Below are 25,174 nucleotides of genomic sequence, written 5' to 3'. Positions count from 1 at the left end.
GTCCCCTTGAAGAGCACCCGGAGGCTCCAGTTAGTCCAGAATGCGGCCGCGCGGGTGATAGAGGGAGCACCGCGTTGCTCCCATATAACACCCATCCTGCGCGGTCTACACTGGCTACCGGTAGTCTTCCGGGTGCAATTCAAGGTTTTGGTTACCATTTTTAAAGCGCTCCATGGCTTAGGACCGGGATACCTTCGAGACCGCCTTCTGCCGCCGATTGCCTCCCAACAACCCGTGCACTCCCACAGAGTGGGCCTCCTCAGGGTCCCGTCGACCAAACAATGTAGGTTGGCGACCCCCAGGGGGAGGGCCTTCTCTGTGGCGGCACCAGCCCTGTGGAACGAGCTTCCTCCGGGATTACAACAACTCCCCGACCTCCGGACCTTCAGACGTGAACTATTATTTCAGCGCGCTGGACTAGCCTAAGAATAAAACGTTTTAGCTAAATTTTAATGGGGTTTTTAACCGGTTTTTACCGGTTTTAGTGATTTGGCTATGATAATATTTAGTTTTAATTGGGTTTTTAATGCTTATTTATTATATTGTCTTTTAATATGCCTGTGAACCGCCCTGAGTCCTACGGGAGATGGTGCGGTATAAAAGTATGATTAATAAATAAATAAATAAATAAAACTCCCAGAGTTCCTCAGCCAGCAAAGTCCACAAGTCTTAAAGTTGCCAAGGTTGGAGACCCCTGCTCTAGTTAACTAAAGTTCCTCCCTCTTCACCATCATGACCGAAGGCCATCAAGTTGGCAATCATGCACATTTTCTCCAGGATGATCTGTTCCCAACCTCATCCTTCAGGTCTTCCAATGGTGTGTCTTTCTTTGCTGAAACCGAGTACAAAATGTTTCAAAGGACTGGTACTGTATATCTGGAGGTAGTCAAGGCTGCTTAACTGTTGGACCTATGGCAAAGTCTGCTTATTTCTAATTCAACCTGATAATGCTTCTCTTGGCAGTATGATGCAGTACGGATTCATCAGCTATATGAGCAAGCCCGCTGGGCTATTCTGCTGGAAGAAATAGACTGCACCGAAGAAGAAACCTTCATTTTTGCTGCATTGCAGGCATGTACTTGATCTTGTTACAAAACCAGTTTTGTCTGTTTGAAGCAGTCACCTGCCACAACATGAACACCCAGGGAGCAGGGACTTGGATTGAGTGAGAGACCTTTCCCCCGCCTTCCTTCAAAAAAGTGATAAACTGGTTTGCTATTTCAAATTCTGTTTACACATATGTCAATGATTAACGGAGGATATTTGATGAGGCGGCTAATTCTTCAAATGTTGTAGAGCAAAGCAAATATTGAATTGTGTTACCTCCCAAATGCAAAACATAGATGGATCGTGATACAACCCCATTTCCAAATAATGAGAAAATATCATTAATCCCCAAAGTGTTACATGTTGAGCTTTGAGTTTGATAAGAGTCCTTCCTCCGATTGGATATTTAAACAAAAGGACAGAAGGTCCTTTTGCACATTTATTAACCAGGTTTAGTTGTTTTCAGATCAGTTCATAAATCTTCAGATATAAACCCAAACAATAATTAAATGACTGCAATTCTCTGCATGTCTAATTGGACAACAGCCACAAGGAATTGAATGGGATTTTATACTCTGAAAGAGTTTATGGGATTATCTCCTAAAGATACCTGCACAAACTTTCATTTTCATTGAGTATGCAAGGAAAACTTCTATAGGGAAGTAATTATTTGGATGAATTGCTACATCTTGCATATTTATGGAGCAGAATGACCTTGTTTACTATTTGGAATATTGCTTTCCTGCTCTTTAACTGTATTCCCTTTTGTTCACCATTTTTTTTCTTTGTCTTTTGTTAATTTATATTTGTTAAGGCGTTTTTCTTAGAATTAAATACAAATCAAAAGAAAAGTAGGAAACAAGAAAGTGCAAGAAACAGAAAAGAGAAAAAAACTAAAGTTAAGAAATATGACTTCTGACATTTCAATAGATAATTACAAACTTATTAATCTTCCTTCATCTTAGATTTTATACAAGTTCCTTCAGACCCTCACTTATCCCATGTCTTTTTAAATCTTCAAATCTATAGAATATTGTTTCATTTCTTCTTTCAGCAAAAATCCATATATAGGGCCTCCTTAACCCCCCAAAAAGTACAACCCGGATTTGAAGTTCCTATTTCGTGTTTTTCAATTCCATTGTCCTTTTATCCATATTAAACCCTTTAATTGTGCATATAAAAACCGTGAAATTATGTCCTACTGCAGACAATTGTTCTCTTGACTTCATTTTAGTTTTTCCATCCTCTTGTATTAATAACTCTTGATATATTAACCATTTTGCTCTATTTGCTGTTTCTCATCTTCCTGTACCAAGGACAAAAAAGGTATATTTTAGTATATCCTAGGCTTCTATTTATTTCATACTCTCAGTTTGGCACTTGTCATGTAATGATTGTTAACATCCATATGAACTTTATCATATCATTTAAAAATCCTTGCCAACTAAACCTCTGGCTATGCTCTTCCAATTCTAACATTCTTCTATTTCTCAGAAGAACCCAATGTTTCATCCAAACCAAACAGCAAAATACAATTTAAACTTCTATCTCTCCTCTGTCTTTTGCATCCTGAAAAAAAAATGTATTTAGCCTTTGATTTCTTGCCTTGCCATACAAATCTAAATAAATCTTTTTATCCTTCTGTAAAAGGTGGCATCATTTTTCAAAACTACCATGTTTCCCTGAAAATAAGATCTTGTCTTATATTGTTTTGAACCCTGAAATAAGCACTTGGCCTTATTGCCATGCGCTCAAAAGTCCAATTGGGCTTATTATCAGGGGATGTCTTATTTTGGGGGAAACAGGGTAGTATGAAATAAAAACATCATTCTAGATTATTTATTTTTACCATCAAAATTCTTCCAATGATACTTACAATTTTCCCATCAATAGAAAATTCCTTCAGCTTTTCCATTAATATATCTAATCTTCCCAAGGGATTTTCACCTATTAAACCCAAATTGTCAGCAAATGCCCTTAATTTATATCTTTTTTTTTTACTCTCACCTCGATTATTCTCTCATCCTGTCTTATATCACTTATACCAGTGGTGAAAATGAACAACATTGTCTTGTTATTTTCTGTATCTCACAGGTTTAAGTCAATTCACCATTGTCTGTAATTTGTGCTGCTTGTGATATAAAGATAGTATATAACCAATTTAATAAAGTTATTTCCAAAATCCATTCTTCCAAAATTGTAAACATAATAATCTAATTCAAATTATCAAATGCTTTCCCCTGCATCAACAACTATCAATATGGCTTGTTTTTCATTGGTCTACTATATTAAAATTGGTATATGTCCCTTATCTGATTTTGAGACAGAAAACCACACTGATTTTATGTATAAAGTCCTACAAAGTGCCTTTCGTTCGTTCAATAATACCATAATAAATACCGTATATACTCGAGTATAAGCCGAGTTTTTCAGCACGTTTTTTGTGCTGAAAAACGTCCCCTCGGCTTATACTCGAGTCTACGTCTTCGGGAACCCCACAGGAGGGGTACTGAGCGGACTCCCATGGGAGGGACGGGAGCGGGCCCGCCGAGGTCTCGGGATTTGTCGCCCCAGGCCGGCCCCATTCCCGTGTCTGGTGGGCGGACGCAAACTTGGCGGACTGTGCATTGGCGCGGGAAGCCCTGGTGGTGCAGTGAGAGGGCTGGGCAGGGGAGCCGCCAGCCTTCTCGGCTGAGGAGGAGGTTTCCCCGACCGCGAGCCGCCGCGAGAGCCACCCCAAAGGCCAGAAGAAAAGGTCATTCCATCGGAGTAATGGAGCGAAGGCTCCTTCCTCTCCCGCCTTACCCATGCTGTGCGAGCCCGGCTGGGCTGCAACCCCGCCGCCGCCGCTCCTTCCTCAGCCTCCCGGGGCTCGCGCTCTAGCAGCCGCCAAGCTCAGGCCGGACTCGGCAGCTCCCCATCAGCTCCCATCAGCTCCCCATCAGCACTCGCACGGCGCGATTCGGGCAGGAGGAGTCGGGCTCGCTCCGTGGCGGTGGTGGCGTTCCGCTTTCTGGTAAATTGGAGACGCCCCGGGTGAACAAACAATGCAGCAACTCAGAGCAAGCCGGCGATTGGCCAAGCTCAACCAGTAGAAAAAAAGGTTCTCCCCGTGTCGTCATTGTTGCTAGGCAGATGTTCAGGCGCAACGGGAGAGAGAAGAGGGGGGGAAAACCCTCCCTCCCTCAGCCGAGAAGGACTGCACCGCCAGGGCTTCCCCGCGCCAATGCATAGCCTGGCGGGAGTTACTGCAGCTCACCCGGCTCCCGCCCCAACTGGTGGTGTTGGGGCAGCAGCTGCCGCTTTCTAGCAAAAAGGTCGCTCGCCCAAAACTCCTCGCCTTCTCCTGGGAAGGGCTGGATGGCTAGCCGGGAAGGGTTGAATAAGCAAGCCAACCTCCCTCCCTCCCTCCCTCCTCTCCCAAGCTGAAAAGCGTTTTCCCGTTGGAAGAGAGAGAGAGAGAGAGAGAGAAAGGAGGGCCGTTCCTCCTTCTTTCATTCTTTCTTCTCCTCCGTGCTTCAGAAGCTGGGCGTGTGTGCGCGCCTAGTCCCCTTCTGTTCCGTGGCGCTGGAAGAGAGAGAGAGAGAAAGGAGGGCCGTTCCTCCTTCTTTCATTCTTTCTTCTCCCTCCGTGCTTCACCGTGCTGGGCGACCTGGAGCAGCTGCTCTTCAGCCAGATGCTCGGTGAGTCAGCCCGCCCCTTCCTTCCCGTGGGGGTCTGCCTTGCTGGTGAAGGTTATTGGGGCTTTTGAGCAAGGGAGGAGGAACGCGAGCACCGCCTTTCGCGCTGGCATTCCGGGATTTCCCTTTGTTTAGAGCTGGGAATCCTCCTTCCCCCTTTTGCACTCCCTCCCTCCCTCCCTCTCTCTCTCTCACACACACACACACACACACAGACTTCTAAAGTCGATTGGCACAATGCTAAGCAAACACAGCAGTGGGTCAAGGGTGAAGGGCTAGGAACCTGGCAGGTGAAAGGTTGAGCGACATGAAAGGCAAAGACCACAATTGTTTTAAGAAAGAAGCTTTAGCAGGGAGGGGGGGATGGAGGGTGTTTTAAGTTTTGGCAAACAGCCAGGCCAACTGTATTGGAGAAGGTCACACAACTGGCCTTAACATTTTAGCTGCTGTCTTTTTCCTCACACTTGGGTTTAATGATATTAGAGATCCTTATTGCCCTGCCAAAAAAAAAAAAAAAAGAGCCACCCCAACGCCTATGAAAATTAACCTTCTCTGCCAAGAGACACTGTGCAGGGTATTTTCACTATTGGTGTGCATACAGGCTTAGATTTGTGCTGGGTTCTTAGTGCTTAGAGCACTGACCTTCAGAGGCACCCTGGTCCCTTGGAAGCTAAAGGAGGACTCATTTTCATGCTTGCAGTTGTATTGTCAATTTCTGTGAGACAATGTTGTTGAAGTAACTCACTCACTCATTCATTCATTCATTCATTCATTCCTTGTGTGTCCAATCACACTTAGCCAATAAAATTCTATTCTATTCTATTCTATTCATTCATTCATTCATTTTATTTTGTCAAATACATATTAAATAATTATATAAATATAAGCATGAATTGAATACATAAAAGGAATACAACTAAAGGGAACATTAGGACAGGGACGGTAGGCACGCTGGTGCTCTTATGCACGCCTTACAGACCTCTTAGGAATGGGGTGAGGTCAATACTAGATAGTCTTTGGTTAAGGCTTTGGGGATTTTGGGAAGAGACCAGAGTCAGATAGCACATTCCAGGCATTAACAACTCTGTTACTGAAGTCACATTTTCTGCAATCTAGATTGGAGAGGTTCACTTTAAGTTTGAATCTATTGTGTTCTCGTGTATTGTTGTGGTTGAAGCTGAAGTAGTCATTGATAGGAAGTACATTGTAGCAGATAATTTTATGAGCTATGCTCAGGTCATACCAAAGGTGGCGTAGTTCTAAATTTTCTAAAGCTGGGAATCCTCCTTCCCCCTTTTGCACTTTTATTGTTTTTCGTTCAAATAAATATTCATGTTATTTTACTTGGCTCTATCTTTATTTTTTACATTGACCAGTAGCTGCCTCATTTCCCACCCTCGGCTTATACTCGAGTCAATAGTTTTTCCCAGTTTTTGTGGTAAAATTAGGTGCCTCGGCTTATATTCGGATCGGCTTATACTCGAGTATATACGGTAACTTAAAAGTTACTGCTCAGTAAAGAAATTGGTTGATGATTTTTTTTGGTAAAGTAGCACCCTGATACAATCTTTGGAAAAAATGATGAGCTCTTAGCTGGAAAAGGGATTACCAGAAAGTTGGAAAGGACATTATTTTTTTCCTTTAAAGATCTACCTTCCTCTTCTAGCCAGTGAGAAAGTGATAAACTTCCTTCAGATAAAATTGTGCCTGTTCTGTCTGTCTGTCCTTTGCATGAATAAGGGGCGTGCATAAGATGCGTAAGCATGCATCTGTAAGGAGCATGCATAAGAGCACCAGCGTGCCTACCATCCCTGTCCTAATATTTTATGTATTCAATTCATGCTTATACTTATATATATTATCTAATACGTACTCAATATATATATAAATAAATAAATACACAGGTGAAACGGGGGTGGGGGGGAGAGAAGAGGAAGCAAAAGAGAAGGTGAAAGAATGGATGAGATTAAGGAAACTCAAACTAGAATGAGAACCCTGGAAAAAACGATACAAACATTTGGCTGCAAAATGGTGGCAGGATCTCGGCGTTCTCTAGACCTGTATAAGTGGGATACGGGAGCCACTGATTCCGCCTTGGAAACAGAATCCAAAGGGGGGAATGCAAAAGAAAAGAACAAAAGAGGCCATATGATATATATTGTTTCTGTTTCAGATGGATTGCCCCTTTCCCTTTGATGCATGGGGAACACACTAGCCCAAGTGCTTAGTAAGAGTACTAGAAGAATCAGTGCATGAGGTCTTCCTTAGCAAACCTTAGTTAAAACATATTTTGCTGGGGAAGCTGAAAGAGCTGCTTGTATAAGGATAATTTTCTCTTAGCAGCTACCACATATTTTGCTACATAGAAAATGCAGCCATTAGAGCTGTGGTGGCACAATGGTTAGAATACAGTACTTGCAGGCTAATTCTGCTGACTGCCGACTGCCAGCAGTTTGGCATTTTGATTCCCACCAGCTCAAGGTTGACTCAGCCTTCCATCCTTCTGAGGTCAGTAAAATGGGGATCCAGATTGTTGGGGACGTTAGGCTGACTGTGTAAACCAGTGGTCACCAACTGGTGGTCCGTGGACCACTAGTGGTCCATGAGAAAATGTTGGTGGTCCGCAGAAAAATTATTTGCATTTTTTATATTGCGCTAAATACTATTTATCTTTTTTAAAAAATCATATTAGTGGTCCTCGGGATTTAAAATTATGGATTTAGTGGTCCCTGAGGTCCAAAAAATTGGTGACCCCTGGTGTAAACCACTTAGAGAGGGCTGTGAAGTGGTTTATAAGTCTAAGTGCTATTGCCATCTTATTTGGTCTGTTTTAACTTTTTGTATGAATAGCTTTTAGCCTTTCCGAGAGTATAATCAGCCAGGAATGATTTGGTTTTGATAAATACATCATTCAGCAGCCTGGGGTAAAATTAGGATTGACAGTCTATTACTGAGATGCTGTGAATACCTAATCCTATTTAAAAAAAGGATCAAATTGATAAAAACATAATTGCTTCCATTGCCTTTTATACATGTGATGAGTCAGAATATACTAAACAAACGGAAAGGCTAAACAAATTTCATTGTAAAGATTTTACTATTAACTTCTCAGTTTGTTTCCTGTATATGAAATCAACAAGCTTACCAGATACCATCCGGGTATCTTTTCCCTTGACTGCAGTACCATATCAGCAAGATGACCTTATCATCAGGATCCAAAGACTTCACGGTTGAGAGTGAAACCGACGAAGTGGAAGCAGCACTTTCCAATCTGGAAATAACACTAGAAGGCGGAAGATCAGAGAGCCTATTGGTATGTCATTCCCTTCCTTTGGGCGTGGAGTCAAGGTAACATTCAGGGCAGGGGTGGGTGCTACTTACCTTTGCTACCGGTTCGCATCATGCCCGCACATACACTCTTCGGCACATGCGCAGAAGCTTCTGCACATGCGCAGATCACTTTTGATGATGTTTGGGTCAGTGGGCAGAGCCTCCCGCTGGTTTTACTACCGGTTCTATAGAACCGGTCTGAACCAGGGGCAACCCACCCACAGATTCAGAGTGTAGGAAATTAGATTGCGCTCATTTTATCAATGAGCATATTTCCCACTGTACCTGGTAGGCCAGGATAGACATCCTATGGCCCTCTGGAAGTTGATGAATTGCAACATCCACGATCAATGCCTGCTTGGGGTAAAGAGAATTAGAGTTCAACAGTATCTGGATATAGGTACAGGTGGTCCTCAACTTACAGCAGTTCATTTAGTGACCGTTCAAAGTTACGACGACCGTGAAAAATATGACCATTTGTCACAGTTACTACCTTTGCCTCATCCCCATGATCAAAATTCAGATGCTTGGCATCTGGTTCAAACTTATGACCATTAATTTGTCCCAAGGTCATGTGATAATCTTTTGGGATCTTTTCACAAGCAAAGTCAGTGGGGAAGCCAGATTCACTTAACAACTGGGTTTACTAACTTATCAACTGCAGTGATTCACTTAACAACTGTGGCAAGGAAGGTCGTGAAATGGGGCACAGTTCACTTAGCAAACGTCTCTCACTTAACAACAGAAATTTTGGGCTCAATTGTGGTCGTAAATCGAGGACTACGTGTACACTATCTCTTTAACCCAATTAGAAAAAAGAGAACCTTATTATGATATTATCACTCTTCTCGAATTCTGCTTTTCAGGTATTTTTAGTACAGGGTAGTTTGTGCCTAATTTCTGATTCACCTGAGATTTTAAGAGATACAAACTTCTTTTCAACATTGTATCATTTCAGGGGAACATAGCTTTTGGCTGTTTCCTATCTCCCAAATTTAGATTTGTGGGTTTGTTTTGGAAATACATGTTTACATTTATCTGCAATGTATTGCTGAATTGGGCTTAAAGTGTGGGGAAAACGAATCGCAAATTAGCAACCGTAACATACACCAACTATGCAACCATAATGCGGGCCAATCATTGACATGCAGTTGAAAGTATCTAGCTATGCCTTGTTACTAGCATAATTAATAATATTTTACGAGAAGAATTCTCCACTCCTCCGAAACCAATAAAATACCTTATTCCACCAGACTTGATATCCTGGGTCTAGAAAACTTGGAACTTCGTCGCCTTCGACAGGATCTGGGTTTAGCATATAAAATCATCCGTTGTAATGTCCTTCCTGTCAATGACTTTTTCAGTTTCAATAACAATATCACAAGAGCTACCAACAGATTTAAACTCAATGTCAACCGCTCCAGTTTAGATTGCAGAAAACACGATTTCTGTAACAGAATTGTATATGCTTGGAATGCATTACCTGACTCTGTGGTTTCTTCTCATAACCCCAAAGGCTTTACTCTAAAACTGTCCACGGTTGACCTCACCACTTTCCTAAGAGGACTCTAAGGGGCGTGCATAAGAGCACATACGTGCCTACCGTTCCTGTCCTATTGTTTCTTCCCCTATGTATATATATGTTTATAGTACCTCGTTTCTCCTCATATATACGTTCTTATATTATATAACCCTTTATGCAACGCTTGTATATATTGTTACGACAAATAAAATAAATAAATAAATAAAATAAATAAAATAAATAAATTCTTGGTCTCCATAGGAGGATATCACAGACATTCCAAGGCTCGCTGATAACCTCAAACTATTTAGGTAAGGAAAAGGAGCGATGGTAACAACCCACATATATTGAATGATGTTGTTTACTTTAACATATTTTGATGTTGTTTACTTTAACGTATTTTGTTGTGTTTCATTACACTGAATTTTGAAAGCAATCCATATCCCAGATCTCAAAATTCAACATGATATTGTATCAGGATTCTTTCACTTGAATTGGAAATTGATTTAATATGTCTATAAGCCATCCTTCATATAAGAACCACTCCCAGGGTGGTTCACAAGATTAAAATAATATCATCACAGTAAAACTCAATGATTAGATCCATTAAAATACTACTGCATGAAAAATGATCAAATTTGTGTTTTCATAAAGAAATGAATGACTTATTTGAAATCTTTCAGGAAAGCAGTCTTTGTACATGAAGACGTAAAATGAATAACCAAGATATTTTACAATTCAATGTTTTGTGGCAATAGAAGAGGGGGCAGGTGATAAAATGTGTGTTACGATATCACAATACAGGTAGTTCTTGACTTACAACAGTTCACTTAGTTTTGGACTCAGTTTGGAACAGTTTTGGACTCAGTTGTGTGGTCGTAAGGCGAGGGCTACCTGTACAAGCTCCACAATGTCTATACTTTTACCTGTACTGAGAAGTAAGGTCAAAGGCCATGGTTTGTATGTTTTGTCTTTTGGCGGCGGGGAGGGTGTCACTGTAGTTTCTACTAGCCTCTGGTGATTTGCTTCTCTCTGATAAAGCAGCTAAAACAGAGAAACGCATGCTTCTGAATGAGACAACCACATGGACTTTCGTAATATATGAGAAATAGAACTTGGCCAAAAGGGTTGACAAATATTCTCATTAGAACAGAGTCTTGATGAAGCAATTCTTCATTTGCAGATCGAAAAAGCTGGTACTGAAAGCCTTCAAGCAATATTGGTTTGTCTTTAAAGACACATCCGTGTCTTACTTTAAAAACAAAGAAGCTGAACATGGGGAACCTATCGAGAAGCTTAACTTAAGAGGTTAGAAGCTGATATTTTCATATAGCATCTTATGACGTGCGGTTGGATCTACAGAGATCTCCTAGCACAATAAGTATTTTTGTTCTTTGTTTATGTGTCTGAGTACACACGGACATACACGTGTCTGCGCACGCATAGACACATATTAATCTGTCTTGATACAGTATTTACCGTATCTTATTTTTGTACAGCTGGGAGTGTTTTGGTCTCATTTACTGCCAAATATCCAAAGGATACTAATCATTATGACATTGTTGCCCACATCATATGTGCCGAAGTGTGGATACTACTGCCATGAGGGAAGATGAGGAACACATGAAAGCCACATGCCTCTGTGATTTATACTTCTGGCCACAAAATTTGTATTACATAGCTTCATAGAAATTGTGCCAGTTCTCAAACTATGCCAACATTAGTAAGCAGTGGGAAGCAAAGAAATCCCACTGGCGCAAATGCTCTGTGTGTATTGCAAATCCCATATTGATAATCCGGTTATGACATGCTTCGATGTCACTTATGTTTGTTTGGGGAAAGGTCCTCCCAGCACCAGTCCTCTATCATTTTCAACACATCAGATGAAGATGTATTATTGATCAGATGATGATCAATAAACATCACAGTCTCCCTTGAAAGTAAACAGTATCAGCTAAGGCTGAATGCACACTAGAATAAAATTATTTTGGTCTGCAAGCTTACATCCAGGGATGGGCTGCTGGGGGTTCACAGGGGTTCGGGAGAACCTTTAACTAAGATTCTGTGCAGTTTGGAGAACCCCCAAATCCCACTCCTGGCTGGCCCTGCCCATCTCGCCCCTCCCCTCCCAGGAATCCCCACGTGGCCCATTTTGGATGCAGGTAAGTGCAGGGTGCGCACAGTGGCTCGGGGAAGGTGAAAAACGAGCCTATCAGAAGTTCGGGAAGGCCAGAAATGGGCCTGTTTCCAGCCTCCAGAGACCCTCTGGAGCCTAGGGAGACCGTTTTCCCCCTCCCGGAGGCTCAAGGAAAGCCTCTGGAGCCCGGGGAGGGCAAAAATGCCCTCCCCCACCGTGATGCAGGAGGCCAACTAGGCCACGCCCACCATGGCCACGGCCACCCAGCAACCGGGCAGAGAACCCCTTGCTAAAATTTTTGAAGCCCACCCGCTTACATCTATCCTCTTCACTGTAGCGATCCTCAATCTTGCCATATCCACAGAGCAGCAGCAGGGGAGGGGGATGGTTTTGCATATGCAAATGGAGTTTCATGTGCTCACCTGCTGCTTATATGGCCCGGTTCACAACAGTGCGCGGATTGCTACCAGACTGGGGGTTGGGTACCTCTGCCTTAGTGATAAGTAATAATTAATCATTTACCTTTGTAAAATTGTCATTACTTTTTTTATATCCTGTTTGTTCTCCCTGTCTTTCTTATGTATTGTACTTAAATGAAGATGAAACGTAAGTTTAGATGTAACTTCTCTTCTGTTTTGTTGTTCAGGATGTGAAATTGTCCCAGATGTAAGTGTGTCAGGGAAAAAATATGGGATTAAATTACTCATCCCGGTTGCCGATGGAATGAATGAAATACATTTGAGGTGTAATGATGTGAGTAACAAAGCAGCTGAATGAACCTATTGTGTGCACAGAGGAGAGTTATTAATGTGCTTTTTGTGCATTGCATTGCCCCTTGGGAAACCTTATTAAGGTCCAGGTGCTTGGCTGGCATTTCAGTGCATTGCAAACCCACACAATGCATAAATATTCCCAACTATTTGTGCACGGAAATAAAACAAAGTTTGTATAGAAAAAAAAACCGATGAACCAAACCCCAGGTTGCCTTGCATGTACAGTATATTCCCCTACTTGCCTCCATTCTTGAGAGGGGATTTTTGTCTAAAAGTCTGTATCAAGAGCTACTTTGCCAAACAATTATGTAAATTTGTCAGTATTTGTCCTTTGCCTCATTTGACCTTCCTGGCTGAAGAACTCTTGTGAAACTCAGCTTCCCTCCCTAAAGTCATTAATGTCTGGCAGTTCCACTGACAGGACAATAAGGCTTTCTCAGCCAACAGTGTAGGTTTGCCATTGCCTTACTTATTTGGGCTATATTTTGTGTGGCCTATAGCCTTGGGATTTCCTCAGGCTCTCCCAAGATGGACTGGTGGGGTGAAGGGAAATTAAAGGACAAAGGAAATCTCAGAGTTCTGATACATCAGTGAGGAGAAAAAAAAACGATTCAGTATTTTCTAAACACATATTTGATATAGATAATATAAAGATAATAAAGAAAAATGGTAAATAGTGGAAAAATTCATTAAAAAGGCGAGAAAGCTTCCCCTTTGAACTTCTGAAGAAGACATGGGATAGACGTTTCATAAATAAATTAGGCTGATGAAGTGTTGTTGTCTATGGCAGGGGTCTCCAACCTTGGCAACTTTAAGACTTGTGGACTTCAACTCCCAGAATTCTGGGAGTTGAGGTCCACAAGTCTTAAAGTTGCCAAGGTTGGAGACCCCTGGTCTATGGAATGCTTTTTGAACAGAAGCCTGTGCTGAAGTTAACCAAAGCATTTCAAATGATTGCAGCTAAACAATGTGAGTAAAAATTTGCGCCAGGTTTTTTTTCCCCCTTAATATCTCTCAATGGACTGTTCGTTGCAGGAAGAGCAGTATGCCAGATGGATGGCTGCTTGTGCGTTGGCTTCCAAAGGAAAAACAATGGCAGACAGTTCTTACCAATCCGAGGTGCATAACATCCTATCGCTCCTGAAAATGAAAAGCATAACAGCTGCACCCCAAGAAGTTTCAGATGTAGAAAGCATGGACGTGAAACCAGAATGCTTCATCTCACCACGATACGCTAAGAAATATAAGTCTAAGCAGGTAAATGGGGAGCCAAAGAAAATACAGGAATAGCTGTATCTTGGGGCAATTGCAGGGGACATAAACTGACTCAGGTCTAATTGGTAGAGGATTCTTGTTTAATAGGTCAAAAGGTGAATTTCAAGGAGTATATTTCTTACAGCAAAATCTACAAGTAAAATCTGAAGTGACAGCATAAACCTATAAATAGAATATTAGACCTGAATTTGTGAGATAGGAGTTCTGCCCAAAATTGCTTTTTCCTGATCTCAGTGCATTGATTCTGTGTAATTATTCTTCTGTGTTTTTTTGCATCTGCAGTAGGATAATAAAGGAAGAAGAGGAGATACATTAAACTTTTCCATTTTCAGAAGTTCAATTTTCAGAAGTTCTCATCTTCTGCCTCTTCAACTAAAAAAGATCCTAGCTAGCAGGAGCTGAGGAAATAAATAATCCTGTAATTTACCCCAGAAACTCCTAATTCAGAATCTCAAAAAAAATGTCAGTAGAACAGCATTTCATCAATAGTCATATCCTTGCATGTTTGCAGTTACAAATCCCGCTAAGTGTACTGGAGCAAAAAAGTTTACTGAGCAGAAGTGCACAAAGCAGTCCAAGAAGCTAAAAGAAAACAAATTGTCCAAACCATTTGATGAATGTGATAACCACAATTGTAATTAAACTCTGTAATTAATTAATCTATAGCTAGTTTGGTCTAGTGGTTAAGGCATGAGTCTAGAAAGCAAGAGACAGTGAGTTAAAGTCCTGCTTTAGCCATAGAAGCCAGCTGGGTGACCTTGGGCCTGTCATTCTCCCACCTTACGTGAGGAAAATAGGAGGAGGAAGGTTTGTTGGATATGTTCGCTGCCTTGTGAAAGTAAAGGCAGGATAATGAATGAATGAATGAATGAATGAATGAATGAATGAATGAATGAATGAATGAATGAGAAATTACTATTGTATACAAAAAATACCGGTATGTATATATATTACCTTTTATTACAACTAGTTTTATGGTCAACCATACGTATTACAATGCAGCCCTTAAATAAAGCCCTCTTAAACAGCGACCCCCAACCTGTTGGGCACCAGGGACCTGTTCCATGGAGAGAGGTTTTTCCATGGACTGGAGGGGGTGTGGTTTCGTTTGTTGTTTGCATCTCGCGAATGGGGCTTCGCTTGTTTGCATGGCCAGGTTCCTGGCATGCCGCGGGCCAGTGCCAGTCCACATACTGAGAGCTGGGGACCCCTGCTCTTAAATACTGGATGCCATTCTTGAATTTCTGCTAGGAAGAAAAGAAAGTGATGGGGAAATTGGCACAGCTGCTTGTCACCCAAGTGTCAGAGGTGCTGTTGCAGCTAAAATATCATTTCCACTCACCTGTGCAAAGAAAGGAGGAGAGGAAGAGCCAAGATAAAAGGTGTCCATGCTGATGGAGTTGCTAGCATTTTCACATCCTGTATTGACCTCTTCAGGGTTCCCCTATTGTGTTCTGTACTTAGTATTTGGTTTGACTCCTTAAAACAGCAAAATTAGTAAAGTAGCAAAAGTTACATGGTCCAAGCTTTTTGACTATTTGAATGCTGATTATACCTTTCTACTTCAGTTAAACCTGTGCTTTCCTTTCCATGTTTCCCTAGTTAGCTGCTCGCATTCTAGAAGCACACCACAACATCATTCACCTGCCTCTTATGGAAGCCAAACTGAGGTTTATCCAGGCATGGCAATCACTTCCAGAATTCGGCTTATCCTATTATGTTGTAAGGTAATTCTAGTGTTCCTCTGCCCCTAAATTTTTATAGAAGAGTACTGCTTAGAACCCTTTTAACTATTTTTGTTTTGACTACAGAAATGGCCTTTTGGGGAGGGGGGGTGAAATATATTTTAGGTTTGGAAGCCTTTTTAAAATCAATATTCTACGTACAGGTACAGTAATCTACAGGTTATGACTTTAATTGAGACTAGAATTTCTATCTAAGCAAAACTATCATTAAATCAAGCATCATGTGACTGCGCTGCTAAACAATGGCAATTCCAGCAGTCCCAGATGCAGTTGCTAGTGAGGAGCAGGCAGTGATTAAACATGACCACAACTTGTGACTTCTGGATGAATTCCCCATTGATTTTTTTTTTCTTGGAAGCCAGCTGGCAATCAAGTCTCCTGCCTCCCAAAAGATTCAAGCCATCCGTGGCTTGGTCCCTCCCAGGCATGAGCCTCGATTCTTCTAAAACAAAGGGTGTTTTCTGGAGATCAATGAGCCAGAAGAAGTTGACTTGTTTCCCCTGCCCTTCATGAACTATCTACATTTCAACTAGCTCCTCCCACACTTACTGTATTTTTCAGAGTATAAGATGCACCAGAGTATAAGACACACCTTAGTTTTTAGGGAGGAAAATAAGAAAAAAGCTGATTGGCGGGTGGATCGGCCTCCCGGAATACCCCCAATCAGCTGTTCCCAGAGGTGAATTTTAGCAACAGGTTCCTTGGTTGTGAGCTCTGAGCCTTGGGGTTTTTTTTCTGCCTCTGAAAGCCTCCAAAACAGCTTCAGAAAAAAAGCCTCTGAAGCTCTGTTTGGAAGCTTTTTTCAGCCTCTGAAATCTCCGTTTAAGAAGCTGGGCGTAGCTACATCCAGAGTATAAGACGCACCCAGATTTTCACCCTCTTTTTGGGGAAAAAAGGTACATCTTATACTCTGAAAAATACAGTATCTCCCCCTATCCTTTTGGCTACCTGCACAGCATGGTTGAAATAAAGAATCCTCTGTATTCCACTGCCATCATCTATCAGCTGCCATCACTCCCACTGGACGTTCCTCTCTGTCTTCCTCAACACCATTGTTGTCTTCTTCCTTCTCCTCACTTTTGCCTCACCTTTCTTCCATGGGGGTCACCAACACTGACCATCTCAAGCCCCATAGGGCTTCTGTTTGCCCTCATCTTCACCCCATCCCTCACCACTACCTCTGAACCCAATACTGACAGAACTCCTGTCTGTGGGCCTTAAGGCCAACCAACATTGGAAAGCCCAGAGGAGGGGAAGGGAACCAATGCTGAGAAGAGAAAGAAGGTGGATATGCCAAGGAAAAAATGAGGAGGAAGATCCGCTGGTGGTAGTGTTGGTAGTAGCAGAATATAATGGCGTCTTCATGTCGGTCATGATCACATGACTATAGAGATACTGCAACAGCTGGAACTCTAAGGACCAGTTAGTTATAAGTCCAACTTTTTCAGCACCTTCATTACTATGAATGGTTGCTAAACAAATGGTCCCAAACCAAGGACTACCTGTAACCCTTTTTCTGGCTTCAGCGACAGCTCTTAATAACCACATGAATAGATTTTCTTCAGAATGGCCTGCCTCAACCTGGTCTTTCGGGGTTAACAAGTATAACATAACATCATCTGGATTAAACTTTTTTTTAAAAGCCTCTTCTGAAAGTTATCAGATAGTTATTTTCCCCAAGTATGTTTAGTAGTTCTATATTTGGCCAATAGAGGGAAGCACAGTGTATATGATGTGAAGTCAGCAATAAATGCTTGGATTCTCTTCAAAATTCTGTTTGCTTGAAGCCATATTTGCTCCTCCTTATTGGTTGTTGGTTTGTAATGAAAGGAACTATAACTTTCTATAGTATCCCTTTAAAGGAAGAGAAGGATAGGAAGGAAATTTCCTCTGCTGCACCTTTATAACTTGCCGTTCACCATCTTGCACTAGAGCAACTGATGATTGACAGAACTGCACCCTTCCCTGCTTCCTCCCTTCTTCCATCTCAGCAGTAGCTGGGATGGCACCATAGTCAGTCCTTTCCATTAGTGTGCATGGAGAAGTTTTTCCAATTTGAATTTAGATGCCAACTTAACAATATTTGTGTTTCCTGAACTAATATGCAAATCAAAACGCAATTGCCATTTAAAAGAAAATGCCTAGAGATACACAAACACGCAAGCATGTACATTAGCAAAAAGGGTATAACAAAATGCACATAATAGTACATGTACTATTTGAGAGTGAGAAGGGGAAGTACTGATTTGAGAGTGAGAAAGGGAATCAAATGTGAATGGAAAATGCCCCAAAATCTAATCACTTCCTGCTCTTTTAATTCCTTGGCTTTATGAAAAAGATCATATATAAATAGTCCTTGACTTACAACCCACAATTGGTACCTGAACCCCTGTCCCTAAGCAAGGCAGTTGTTAAGTGAATCACACCTGATTTTATGAACTTTTTTGCACCGGATGTTAATTTAATCACCGCAGTTGTTAAGTGAATTATGTACTTATTAAGCAAATCCAGCTTCCCCCATTTTTTATTTTTTATTTTATTTGCATTTATATCCCGCCCTTCTCCGAAGACTCAGGGCGGCTTACACTATGTTAGCAATAGTCTTCATCCATTTGTATATTACATACAAAGTCAACTTATTGCCCCCAACAATCTGGGTCCTCATTTTACCTACCTTATAAAGGATGGAAGGCTGAGTCAACCTTGGGCCTGGTGGGGCTTGAACTTGCAGTAATTGCAAGCAGCTATGTTAATAACAGACTGTCTTAGCAGCCTGAGCCACAGGCTGCTAAGTCGAAAGCCAGCCATGACATGACCTGGGATGCTGCAACCATAGTAAATAAATGCCAGCTGCCAAGCATCTAAATTTTGATCCCATGACAATAGGGATGCTGCAAGGAGGACTGGTTTTTAAGTCACTTTTTTTTCAGTGCCCTTGTAATTTCAAACAATTGCTAAATGAGCAGTTGTAAGTCAAGGACTACCTGTAATTCTTTTCTCCTGCCGCTCAATCTGAGAGCAACTAAGATGATCAAAGGCCTGGAGACTAAAACATATGAAGAATGAGGATTTGTGTTTGGCTAGTCTAGAGAAAAGAAAGGACTAGGAGGACATTATAGCAATAATCCAGTGTTTGAGGGGCTGCCACAAAGAAGAGGGGGTCAAATTATTCTTCACAGCACCAGAGGGCAGGACAAAAAATAATGGTCGGAAACTAATCAAAGAGAGAAGCATTCCTAACAGTGAGTGTTATATTCGGGCAATAACGAGGCAGGAGACCAGGATAGTGACAACAGCTCTTTACTATATGGTGAACCCAGCAACCAGTGCCCGGGAAAACCTCTCCTTATATACAGTTTAGCCGGTGGCTTCAACCAATCAGCAACGTGCTTTTTTCCCGCCAAAACTTTTAAAGATACATTACACTCCTTCCCTCCCAGAAAACACTTTACCACTATTTACATAATATTTACATCTTATTTTTCGACGTAATCACGCAAGTAGACTGGGCGTCTCCTGACTCTTTCAGACCTGCGCAATTCATTCTCTGGGAGTGAGTCGAGCTGACCGGAGGGACTGTTTGTTCCTCTCAGCTCCTCCTCTAGGCCATCCGGCCCTGGATTATTTGCAGAGTCTTCCCTGCTGTCTTCAGGATGAACCAGTTGGCGTCGCTGGACCTCCCGGCACTCAGATAAGTCCTGTGTTGCCCGGGTTTGAGTCAGCTGTGGATTCAACATTGAATAGTCAGGGCATGTTTCATCTGATTCTGTGTTACCTGTTATGCTTTCTTATCTGGTCTATGTGGCGCTTCCATACCCGGCCATCCCCAACTCTATTAGATATGACTTTGGTCCTGTTATTTCTAGGATTGTTCCTGCTAACCAGGTCGGGCCTCGCTGTAGTTGTGTGCCCACACTAGGTCGCCTGTTGCCATCTCTCTTGTTTTACTGTGTCCCCCTTTGTAACCGTCTGGTGTGTAGTTTGGGTTTAAACGGTCTAGTGGGCACCTAAGCTTCCGACCCATTAATAGTTCGGCCGGGCTGCGGCCAGTTGTGACACAGGGGGTTCTGTGTTGGACTGCTAGGAATGTATCGATTTTTGTTTGCCAATCGCCTGGCTTGATTCTGGACAATGCTTCCTTTGCGCTCCGAACGAAACATTCTGCAAGGCCGTTCGTCGCAGGGTGGAAAGGCGCCGAGAGGACATGCCGGATGCCCTCCTCTGCCAAGTACCCCTCAAACTGGGTTGCCGTGAATTGCGGGCCGTTATCGGAGACTAAAGTGTCGGGCAACCCATGGGTTACAAAGAGGTGCCGTAGGACTGAGATCACGGCCTCGGCTGTCATGGATCTCATGAGAATGATTTCCAGCCATTTGGAGTAGGCATCGACTACTACCAGGAAGGTTTGGCCGTGGAAGGGGCCGGCAAAATCGATATGGATCCTAGACCAGGGGCCCTGGGGTCTCTCCCAATCCCTAATCGGGGCCGTTGGGGGTAGCGGTCTGGACTCCTGGCAGGCCTGGCATTTCCCTACCCTTTCAGCAATTTCTGAGTCCATTAAGGGCCACCACACATAGCTTCTTGCTAGACCCTTCATTCGCACGATCCCTGGGTGACCTTCGTGAAGGAGATCCAATACCTTTTTCCTCAATTTCTCCGGGATCACCACTCGATCCCCCCATAGCAGGCACCCCCCTTGGGCCGAGAGTTCCCCACGTTTTTTTACAAACTCTTTAAAACGCTCGCACGGCACAGCGGGCCAACCTCTTTGTACCCAACCAATTACAGTTCTTATTGTAATGTCCTTATACGAAGCCCGAGCCACCTCTTTGGATGTGACTGGGCCAGAGTCCAAAGAGTCAATTAGCAGAACTGGTATCCCCGGAGTGGGGTCTTCGATAGTCTCTGGTAACGGGCATCTGCTCAGGGCGTCTGCATGCCCTAATTCCTTTCCTGGCCGGTGTAGTAATTTGTAAGAATACGCTGCCAGGAAGATAGTCCATCGGGTCAGTCTTGGCGAAAGTGCCACGGGCGTTGGGCGGTCGCCTGCCAACAGACCTAGCAAAGGTCTATGGTCCGTGATGATTTCAAAATCACGACCAAATACATACTCATGGAATTTCTTTACTCCTGAGACTATAGCCAAGGCTTCCTTATCAAGCTGGCTATAATTTCTTTCAGTTGATGACATGGTTCGGGAGTAGTATGCAATAGGGGCTTCTGTGCCATTTGGTAACCTGTGGCTGAGCACAGCCCCACCCCATAGGGAGATGCATCGCAGCTTAACACTAATGGCAGCGTGCCATTGTATTGGATAAGGAGGCTATCACTCGTTAGGAGATTCTTTACCCTTGAATGCCCTAGCTTCCGCCTTTCCCCAAGACCATGCAGCCGTCTTTGCTAGTAATTTATGCAGCGGCTCGGCTACTGTTGCCTTATTCTTAAGAATACCGCGTAGAAGTTGACCAGACCTAAGAATGCCTGTAACTCCGTTTTGTTCTTTGGAACCGGGGCCTTCCTGATGGCCCGTACCTTGCTCTCAGTGGGTGAATCCCTTCCCTGTCTATCCGGTAGCCCAGGAATTCCACAGACTCAACCCCGATCTGGCATTTGTTTAGTTTAACTGTGAGACCGCAGACCGGAAAATGCCCAAAACTTTTCGCAGCCTTGCCCTAATTCCTCTAGATTCTCAGCGGATACCAGTACATCGTCAAAGTATGGTACCACCCTGGTAGGCCCTGCAATAGCCGCTCCATCAGGTTCTGAAATAACCCTGGAGCCACACTAACCCCAAACTGTAACCGGGTACACTTAAAAGCCCTCTGTGAGTCACAATTGTCTGCGCTTGGCTGTGCTGCTATCTACGGGCAGCTGTTGATAGGCTTGGGCCAAGTCTAGCTTGGCAAAACTTGCCCTTGCCCCATTGAGTGCAGTAAGTGCTGTACCACCGAACGGGTAAGCACTCTTTGCAACGCTTTGTTAAGCGTTGCCTTGTAGTCAGCGCAACCGGACCGACCCGTCCGGTTTGACTGGGGTGACTATAGGGTCTCCCACTTAGCATGGTCAACTGGCACTAGAATTCCCTGGTTTACTAGCTTGTCCAGTTCCCGGTCAATCCTGGGCTTTAGGGCTAACGGGACCCTCCTAGCCTTTAGACGGATAGGGGCAACTTGGGGTCTAGGTTAAAGAGATAGGGGTCCCTGTACTTGCCCAGGCAGTCTCTGAACACGTCCCCAAATTCTTTCACGAGTGCGTCTTTGAGGTCGACTTCGTTTCTGAAGATTCCAGTCACTCCCATGCCCAATGCTCGGAACCAGTCCAGTCCCAACAAGCTTGGCAGGGTCCCATCGACGATGGTGATGGGCAGAGTTTTCTTGTATTGTCCATACTCGACGTGGACGGACGTTACCCCTCGGACGGGGATGCGATTCCCCTGGTAGTCTTGTACCTTTAATTTCTGTGGTTGCAGTTTGCGCTTTGCGATGGCGGGTAAGGCTCTCACGAGTGTCCCAGGACATGATCGTGATCGATGAGCCGGTGTCCACCTCCAATCGGCACGGCACCCCCTCAATCTTTGCCTTTGTAAAGATTTTTTTTTCTAGGCGAGTTGATGCGTGACCCACTCTCACGACAGTCTGATTCAACTTCGCGCCTTTTTTAAACTGACCACTCGCGGGCCGCGCCGCTCCCGCGCCTGATTGGCGGTTTGAATTTTTGGCGGGAAGGTTGGGGAGCTCGACAGACCTGTGCTAGGTGCCCCTTCCTTTCGCATCGCCGACAAGTTGCATCTTTAAATCTGCATTGTTGTCTTTGGTGTTGCCCTCCGCAACTCGCGCAGTCGCCCCGGTCGTCTTTCTCCGGCCTCCCGGTGTGGAAGACTCCTTCCTCCTCCTCACCGTCCGATTCGGCCTGGACCTCTTCGTTGTGGACCGGGGTTGACTTCGCACCAGCCATTGGTGCGACCTGCTTTTGTAGGGTTTCCGCCGCTTGGGTAGACATCTCGTGAGCCCTGGCTTCGTCCAAGGCGTTTGCCAGCGTTAGGTTGCTTTTAGACAGCAACCGCCTCCGCAAACGTATGTCCCTGACCCCGCGGATGAGTTGCTCCAGCAATGCCTCGTCCAAGTCTCGGTACTCGCAATGTTTTGAGGCTTTCCTCAGGGCGGCCATGTATGCGCTGATGGACTCGCCTTCTTGCTGTCTGCGCTCCCCGAATTCGAACCGTTGCACATACTTGGATGGCATTGGTGCAAAATGGGCTTTTAGTAAAGTCTGCAGAGTTAGCCACGGTACCGACTGTACCGGCGTTAGCTCAGCCAGGGATTCTGCGGTGTCGAAAACTTCTGGACCGCAGTGGCTCAGGAAATAGGCTCGTTTCCTGTTATCTGAAACTCCTTGAAGTTCGTTCGCCTCGAGGAAACACTCGAAGCGAGCCATGTATGACCCCCATTTTTCCTTAGCTGGGTCGAATGGCGCTGGCGGTGTGTAGCCGGACATCGCTGCTTTCCGCCCTTGTTTTGCTGGGTTCGCGTCTTCCTGGTGAGTTCAGCTCTTTTCCTGGCGCTCTTAGCCTCGAGATCCCACCTTCGTCGCCAGTGTTATATTCGGGCAATAACGAGGCAGGAGACCAGGATAGTGACAACAGCTCTTTACTATATGGTGAACCCAGCAACCAGTGCCCGGGAAAACCTCTCCTTATATACAGTTTAGCCGGTGGCTTCAACCAATCAGCAACGTGCTTTTTTCCCGCCAAAACTTTTAAAGATACATTACAGTGAGGACGATTAACCAGTGGAACAGCTTGCTCCAGAAATCGTGGGTGCTCTGGAGGCTCACTGGAAGTTTTTAAGAAGTCACTTATCTGAAATGTTATAGGTTCTCCAGCTTGAGCTGGGGGCTGGACTAGAAGACCTCCAAGGTCCCTTCCAGATTCTATTCTATTCTATTCTATTCTATTCTAATGTGCATAGAAATAATTGCTTGGAGAAACAGAGGCAATTGGTTGGATTTTTCTCTTTCTCTTCTTTCCCTTAGATTTAAAGGAAGCAAAAAGGATGATCTTTTGGGGATTTCTTACAACAGGCTGATTAGGATAGATACAGCTACTGGAGACCCAATTACAACCTGGAGGTATTCAAATATGAAACAATGGAACGTGAACTGGGAGATACGGCAGGTAAATATGAAATGTTTTCCAGATGGCAACCACTTCTGATCTGTTGATACTTGATTAAAATTTCTTCACCTGAGAAATAGTTGACTGAAGAATTGCAAAATATTTTGTTCAATGCTAGTGGAAGAAAAGTTCTCTGGAGCAGAGAAGAGAACAAGTTGTATCTAGAAAATGGGTCGGGTGGAAACATATATTCTCCTTCCCTGATCACAACCTTTTCCAACTGGTGTTCTGCTGACAGAAAATGCTTCTTATCTGATTTTCAAGAAGAATTTTCCCTCAGGCCTCTTCTCTAAAGACAACCTTACTTTTAGCATTTGTTGTTGCCATCAAGTTACACCTACCACAGGTGCTTGGCACCTGGGACATTTTGTGCGTTCATGTGATAGCCAACAAACAAAGTCGATGGGAGAAACTGGATTTGCTAAATGACTGCGTGGTTCGCTTAACAACTGTAGTGATTTGCTTAATGACTGTGGGGAAAAAAGGTCACAAAATCACAAACTCTCAACAACTGCCTTGCTTAGCAGTGGAAATTTTGGTCCAATTGTGGTTATAAACCAAGGACTATCCAAATAGACAAATGTGTCCTTTGTATCCTCTGAAGAGTTAAGCAACTGTATAATGAGAAGTCTCTTTTGAGGTATCTTTTCCTAGGCCTGCCTTCCAGAGGGGTAAATTCTAGGCAACAATCTAAATCAAATGCCATCACCCAGCCCCATACATGACGGCTTATGATTAGTAATATGCATCTCCATTAATATATGGAATAGGCCTCAGTGATTCCCCATATGACCTAAATCAGGGGTGTCAAACTCAATTTCATTGAGGGCTGGATCAGCATTATGGTCATCCTCAAAGGCCAGGTGGCCATGGATGGGTGGTCACGTGACTGGATGGGCATGACCAACTCAACATCACTCACGTCAAGGGGCACCTGTGATGGGCCAGACAAGGCTGGGAGGGGTGATCCAGGGTGAGTGCCAAAGCTGGGGGGGGACAGAAGAGCATCAGCGCTTGAGCGCAGCTGGGGAGGGTGCCGGAGGGGGGGGTGTTGAATGGTGCTGGGGCACAGTGGGGGAGCAGCCAAACTGCCTTTTCGGTTTTCGGCTGGAGTCCAGGCACAGAGGCAAGAGAAAGGTCAAAATGTAAAGCCCCTGCCCATTTCTATTTTCACTCCCCCTCCCCATTTCAGTTCATGCAGTTCGGCTGCCCCTCCCACCACGCCCCAGCACTGTTCGACCTCCCAGGCACCCTCCCCAACTATGCGCAAGCACCAAGGGCCTGCCAGACACCCCGCCCCCCAGGCATCAGAAACAGCCACACGCAAGCAGCCTTTGCCTGCCACCTCCCAAGCCCTTCCTAGTCCTGCTTCTCCAAGATGGCGCCTGGCCATGCTTATCTCCTCCTCGAGGCTGTCACTGTCCCCTCGAGATGAAGCAAGGCGAGACCAGGCAAGGCTGGGAAGGGAGAGTCAAGGCTGGGCAGGACAAAG

General features: G+C 44.0%; 1 protein-coding gene across 4 annotated transcripts in view; it reads left to right on the top strand.

The window, feature by feature from the left end:
• The window catches only part of FERMT1 (FERM domain containing kindlin 1), a 57,949-nt gene that overhangs the window by 29,007 nt on the left and 3,768 nt on the right, over positions 1 to 25,174 (top strand). For all 4 annotated transcript variants that reach the window (XM_058181235.1, XM_058181226.1, XM_058181248.1 and 1 more), the window contains 8 exons: positions 964 to 1,071; positions 7,909 to 8,040; positions 9,841 to 9,890; positions 10,763 to 10,887; positions 12,363 to 12,469; positions 13,525 to 13,746; positions 15,367 to 15,491; positions 23,541 to 23,682. In XM_058181235.1, the coding sequence (XP_058037218.1) occupies positions 964 to 1,071; positions 7,909 to 8,040; positions 9,841 to 9,890; positions 10,763 to 10,887; positions 12,363 to 12,469; positions 13,525 to 13,746; positions 15,367 to 15,491; positions 23,541 to 23,682 (1,011 nt within the window). The remainder of the gene's footprint in view (positions 1 to 963; positions 1,072 to 7,908; positions 8,041 to 9,840; positions 9,891 to 10,762; positions 10,888 to 12,362; positions 12,470 to 13,524; positions 13,747 to 15,366; positions 15,492 to 23,540; positions 23,683 to 25,174) is intronic.

Source organism: Ahaetulla prasina, chromosome 1 (assembly GCF_028640845.1).
Source record: "Ahaetulla prasina isolate Xishuangbanna chromosome 1, ASM2864084v1, whole genome shotgun sequence".
NCBI lineage: Eukaryota > Metazoa > Chordata > Lepidosauria > Squamata > Colubridae > Ahaetulla > Ahaetulla prasina.
This window is presented reverse-complemented; position numbering and strand designations above follow the sequence as displayed.